Here is a 6643-nt window from a genome sequence, read left to right on the forward strand (position 1 = left end):
CAGTCGGATTTGATAGGCACGGGTGCAGGCGGTTCGGAGTCCGCGGCCGGGGAAGAATCCCGTAGTTCGGCGTCACGGCTCCCATGGAGGGTAAGGTCGATACTCGGCTCGATCACCGATGAGAGTGCGGCCTCCGTGATGGGGTCTATCCGCCCGCCCATGGAAGGCGCAACTGGCTCCGAATTGAGGGTCGGAGCGGTTGCCGGCGCGATCTCCTGGACACTGTCCGATAGCAGAGCTAAATCATGCTCATCGTGGCCGTGTGGCGCACTAGGCAGGGGCTCGAATCCGTCGAAGATCAAGTCTCCGCGGATATCGGCCGTATAGTTTAAGTTTCCAAACCTGACATGATGGCCAGGGGCGTAACTCTCGATCTGCTCCAGATGGCCAAGCGAGTTGGCCCACAGTGCAAAGCCACCGAACACAAAGATCTGTCCGGGGAGAAAAGTCTCACCCTAGACAGCATCGCCATCGATGATCGAAGGAGCCATCAAGCCTAACGGCGATGACACAGAGGAACTCTCAATGAAAGCACCAATGTCGGTGTCAAAGCCGGCGGATCTCGGGTAGGGGGTCCCAAACTGTGCATCTAAGGCAGATGGTAACAGGAGGCAGGGGACACGATGTTTTACCCAGGTTCGGGCCCTCTTGATGGAGGTAAAACCCTACGTCCTGCTTGATTATTCTTGATAATATGTGTAGTACAAGAGTTGATCTACCACGAGATTGGAGAGGCTAAACCCTAGAAGCTAGCCTATGGTATGATTGTCCTACAGACTAAAACCCTCCGGTTTATATAGACACCGGAGGGGGCTAGGGTTACACAAAGTCGGTTACAAAGGAGGAGATATACATATCTGTATTGCCTAGCTTGCCTTCCACGCCAAGTAGAGTCCCATCCGGACACGGGACGAAGTCTTCAATCTTGTATCTTCATAGTCCAACAGTCCGGACAAAGGATATAGTCCGGCTGTCCGGAGACCCCCTAATCCAGGACTCCCTGAGGGGGTATATATAGGCATCCAACAAAATTAGGGAATATGACGGTCCTAGTGGGCCAAGGCAGCCTAAAATTATAGGCGCCTGGAGCTGGCACTCGCACCCGGGGCACCCTAGGTGGCCTGACTCCGGCACAGTACCACCTGTGAATTTTATTGAACTCTATTTTCTTCCAAATTTTCTGAGCTGCATAGGTATTTTATTTCCTAGAAAAGTCAAAGATAACATACAAGAGAAACTAGCTCTCGACACCAAATTAATAGGTTAGTCCCAAAAAACTTCAAAAATTTGCAAAAATGAAGGATAGTAGGCATGAAACATTAAAATTTATGGACATGTTTCTCATGAAAAGACACCCAAAGTCTCACCCTGTACGGTGGAAAGATAATTGGCAAAACGACCAGTAAAAAATACATTCAGGCCATACTAGCCTTCTTTTTTCTCCAACTGTATGCCACCTGCCAGAGATTGAAAATTGCATTGAACCAACAGTAAAAGAAAGGGGCACCTACAAATGTCCTCGCCATACCTGGCTTTAAAGACCGCAATAACCACTCGCCGCTTGGAATGGGATCTAGAAATCGCTGGAGAACATCGGTTGGAGCATTACCCGAGATAGTACATGCTTGTGATTCATAACCACCGGTCCGTAGAGCTGGAGAAACAATACTATGCCGTAGAACAACCACATAAGAAGATATCGAAGTCGCTGCACCAATAGCCAGCCAATTTCTCTCCTTGATAGACATGCCAACTGCCAATATCCGAAGGGAGGCAACAGATCTGGCAAACAAACTCTCACAAACCCTTGGCTGGCATCAGATCGGATGTCATCGAGGTAGGAAGGAATGAAAAGATTGTATTCCAAAACGCCATCATCGCCACCACCTTGCCAATACCACCAGGGAACACAAAACTTAAGGAAAACAAAAACAAAATGAATAGCCCCCCACTACTCTTGTCACCTATGAGGCCACCGGAAGGGCAGCATAGAGGAGACCAGTGGCGGCGTCTAGGGAGGGGGGGGGTCGTCTAAATTATAAATACGTTGGAGATGTATCAAACCTACGTTATCAGAATTTTTTCAAGCTGTTTGAAACTATAGACACGTGGGATTAATGGTACACCCATATAGCCCACTTAAAGCCCACTTGTCCCATTTAACTTATTATGTCAATAGCACTGCGTAGGAGCATCCGGAGAACCGCGGGGGTGTCATTATGTGTCCCATCTTGCGGTGTGGATGTCACACTTGCTTACAACGTTCTTGCACATGGGCCAGGCCTAGCATTAGAACAATACGCCCGTGTGTCCCTGATAGCGGCGCAGGAATGCAACGCACAATTTTTGTTCCTTATGTTTTTCTTTTTCTTTTTCTCTACTCTATTGTCGAAATCTCTACTCTATTGCGTAAAATAGCTGAAATTTTCATCATGTTTAAAAAAACTATCAAGTATATAAATGATTACCAAAATAGCATTAAAACTTTCTTAAAATTATATGAATATTAAATTGCTTAATACAAGATGATTATTTTTCTAATGCATGATTGAACAGTTTAAAATACATGATGAATTTTTGAATACATAATGAATACTTTATAAAAATATGATGAACATTTTTCAAAACTCAGCAAGAACATTTTTAAAACTTGCATGATGAAAAAATAATAATACATGCTGAATTTCTTTTCGATACCATGATGAACAATCTTTAAAAAATGAGAAACATTTTTTAAGAATATGATAAATATTAACGCTTCTTCCCTCTCACTACCTGTCCGACCAAGTCATGGGCCGAATGCATGATGCACGAGTGGGCTCCTTACTTCTTCTGTGCGTGGGATGGACCTCCGATCGGAGTTATGGGCCAAGTGACACGCAGGTAAGCTCATATGGTCTGTTTCGACTGGCTTCAGGGAGTGGTAGAGGAGGTTCACTCGGGAAGTGGTTCAGCTTATGGTTGAATTATTCAGGAGATCAAGATGACGTTATCCTCTTTTATTTCTTGTAACATAATTCATGAATTTAGGAGCTTTAATGTAGAGGCTCACAATCTAGCGAAGCATGCTTTAAAGTTAGGGCCGGGCTGCCATGTTTGGTTAGGCCAGCTGGTCGACATTCCCTTTGTCCCTGTAAACATTGTGACAGATTAAATAAAGGCTTCGCGAGATTGTCTCAAACAAGAAAAAGGTCTGTTTCGACCTTCTCCCGTTTTTTGACATGGACCTTCTCATGTCGATGAGGCGTGATATTCAGTGCAGCAACCAGGCACCATATGAATAGTTCTCCTCCCGTTCACTATATCAAGAAAACTAGGGCGCGTGTACGTCTACCCTGACCACTCATGCTACAATCCAAACTCAGTCAATACGAGTAGTTAGTTACTCACAAAAGGTGTTAACATGTTTTAATTGTTTTTGTGCCGTCTAAAATGCGTATCTGACTTTTGAAAAATGTTATGTTTTAAAAATAGTTCATGTATTTTAAAATATTTTTGTAATATTAGTAAAAAATGTTGACGTATTAAAACAATGTTCGTATAATTTAAAAATGTTCATCCTTTTTATATGTTCATGTAATTTTAAAGAGTGTTCCTGTGCTAAAACATATAATCATAATTTTAAAAATATTCATGCTCTTTATAGAAGTGCATGTGATTTAAAATTTTTTTATGTGTTTTAAAAAACATTGTTGATGCATAAAACAAATACACAATTTAAAAGTGACTGGGCTTATGAGGATGGGTGTGTGGATTGGGTGTAGGTTGTATCTCAGGAAGGACAATCGGCACGTCCTACTCGGGGATATTAATTTTAAAAGTATTAAACATTCGCTTGTGATGGCACTGCGATGATCGATATCATCCTTGAGATTGACCATGTTCTGACATACTGCGCTTAGGTGGACATCGCGGCCATCGTTGGTGAGGACAGGACGTACGGAGGGTAAGCACAACACAAGTGAGGCAAATGTGTTTAAATATATAACGTGGACTTGTAAAAGGGTGGAATCGTTCTTATTGCGCTTGGAGCATTTAATTTTTCTCTATCGTTGCAAGGCACAAACATGTTTGCTAGTGAAAATAAAAGAAATATAAAACAAAAATAGGAAAGAACCAGAAGTTAAAGGAAAATGAATATAAAAAGTTGAAATAAGATAAACAACCCATTGAACAAAGAAAACTAACCGGTCCAGGGAGTCCCATTCACTTATTAAGGAACTGGCTATAAAAAATGAATTAATCCTTTATCGTTTTTTTCTTTTTAAATACCCCTCAAAAAAAGGTAGACAGCGAAGTGCGGCACAAGCAGCAACCACAGGGAAGAACAGGAGTTATTTTGATGTTTTTCAGATCAAGTACTACTACTACTAGTAGTTATGTACACGAAAACTTTATCCAATCTGCTGGGCAGCCCTCGAGTCATAATACGTTTCTACGGTACACTACACTCTACAGGTTCAGAAACTTCCGCAGGGCACAGAGCCTAACGTCATCCCGGCACATGGGGCACGTCGTCTTCTTGGAGAACCACGTGGAAATGCACCGGCGGTGGAACGCGTGCGGGCAAGCCGGCAGCTGCACGGCGGGCTCTCCCTCCAGGCCATCCAGGCAGATCGCGCAGTCGTCCATCGTCCCGGCGCCGTCCAGGTCCAGCTCCCTCTCTTTGCACGCCATCAGCAGGGCCTCCTCGCCGTGTATGATCCGCCGGTGCACCTTCATCGCGAAGCAGAAAGTGAAGCCGCCGTCCTTGGCGTCGTCGCCGCGCGCCACGCGGACGATCTGCGGGACGATGTCCGCGGGGACGACGGCGTCCCACTCGTCCTCGTCGAGGTGGAGCTCCCGGAGCTGACGCAGCTCCGCCAGCATCCCGCGGAGGGCCCCCTGGCAGGCGCCGTCGCTCTGTAGCACGGACAGGTCGCCGACGGGGAACGTTACGGCGGAGTCGCTGTCGGCCTTGGTGTACTTCTGCAGCACCACCTTCGGGCGCCGGCCGCTCCTGCGGAACTCCAGGGACCGCGTCACGCTGCACGTCACGCGCAGGGCGAACCGGGGGCTGCCGCCGTCGGAGGCTGCCGGCGCGGGCTCCTCGGAGAAGCATATCGTGGTCGCGTCGAGCCGGCGGTCGACTACTGCGCCGTCCGCGACGTGCTTCGGCATCGCCATTGCTGCCATCCTAGGATCCGAACGTGCAGATGATTGCGGGTCTGGTGTTGGTCAATCGGCGTGCGGTGCGCTATATGTAGGCCGGCTGGGCGGCGCGTGCGCGCCCTCCGGTCGGAAACGGCTTCCCAATTCGAATTCCGGTGGAACGCGATGCCGACTCGGCGACTCGTGCCTCCTGGACCGGACGGACCGGAACGAAATAGATTCTTTTTTTTAGACACAGACCGAAATAGATAGGCTAGTCCCCTAAAACAAAAAGATGTTTTTTTTTGGATTTTTATTGCTTGATCCTTCTCTCCTTGTGCTGATGCAGCAGTTTTTTATACTTTGTTTCTGGTCGTTGGTTGTTGCTCTTTCGAATTCTGTACTTGGGAACTTTCAATCTATTCATTTTCAATCATGTTAGTACAACAAACACTAGAAATAATAAAAATTATATCCAGATTCGTAGACCACCTAGCGGTGACTACAAGCACTGAAACGAGCCGAAGGTGTGCCGCTGTCATTGCCCCTCCCTCACCGGAGCCAGACAAACCTTGTTGTAGTAGACAATCGGGAAGTCGTCGTGCTAAGGCCTCATAGAACCAACGCAGCAGAACAGGAACCGCCGCCGATGAAGAGTGTAGATAAGAAGGATCCAACCTGAAAACACATGAACAAAGTCGAACGACGAACAGATCCGAGCAAATCCATCGGAGACACACCTCTACAGGCCCAACGACGAAGCTAGACGCATCACCGGAACAAGGGTTAGGCGGGGAGACCTTTATTCCATTTTCAGTGAGCCGCCGTCGTCTCGCCTTCTGGAGTAGTACACAAACCCTAACAAATCTCGAAGAAAGATCTAAAAACGGAGCCCACCCACCGGTAAGGGCCGGGATCCACTCCGCCCTCATGGCCCTAAGGCCATGGGAAACAAGAGAACCGACGCCGGTGCCGGCGGGAGGCAGAGGAACCCTAGCTTTTTGGATAGGTGGCGGCTGGCTAGCAATGCCCTTTGCTCACTGTCGTGGAGTTGTCACGGTAGATGTCCTAGAGCAAGGACTTAGTCGTAGGGCCATCGCACTAGGAAGCTTAAAGGGGTTAATCGGCACAAAGGACACAAGAGAGTTTTTATACTAGTTTGGCCCCTTACGATGAAGGTAAAAGCCTACGTCTAGTTGGGATTGGTATTGCTGAGGTTTCGATCTCCAAGAGGGTCAACTCGCCGGCTTGGTTATCGACTTGGTTGTTTCTTGCCCTAAACCGCCATCGGGTCGTCCCCTTATATACACGGGTTGACGCCTGGTGGCCTACAGAGTCCCGGCCGGCTCATAACCGTGTCCGGCTCGGTGACTTCCCTTACATGCCTTTCCTTACAAGTCTTTCCTTACATACGGCGGTTTACAATATCGGGCCTTAAGCTGGCCCCAGGCCTTTGGGCCTTCTATATGTTTCATAAACTATCATCTTGAATGTATATTGGGCTTCTTATGTA

The 6643-nt window shown here is 47.2% G+C and overlaps 1 protein-coding gene across 1 annotated transcript; it reads right to left on the minus strand.

Annotated features, from left to right (window-relative positions):
* Positions 1-4452: 4452 nt before the first annotated feature.
* On the minus strand, positions 4453-5166 carry LOC125534277 (RING finger protein 215-like). Its single transcript, XM_048697540.1, has one exon. It carries the CDS (start codon positions 5164-5166, stop codon positions 4453-4455), a length of 714 nt encoding a protein of 237 aa, XP_048553497.1.
* Positions 5167-6643: the final 1477 nt, after the last annotated feature.

This window comes from Triticum urartu, chromosome 2 (genome assembly GCF_003073215.2).
Source record: "Triticum urartu cultivar G1812 chromosome 2, Tu2.1, whole genome shotgun sequence".
NCBI classification, from domain to species: Eukaryota; Viridiplantae; Streptophyta; class Magnoliopsida; order Poales; family Poaceae; genus Triticum; species Triticum urartu.

What these genes read in the sequence shown, in the direction of transcription:
- LOC125534277 (XM_048697540.1), bottom strand. Translation starts at nt 5,166, where the DNA reads ATGGCGATGCCGAAGCACGTCGCGGACGGCGCAGTAGTCGACCGCCGG.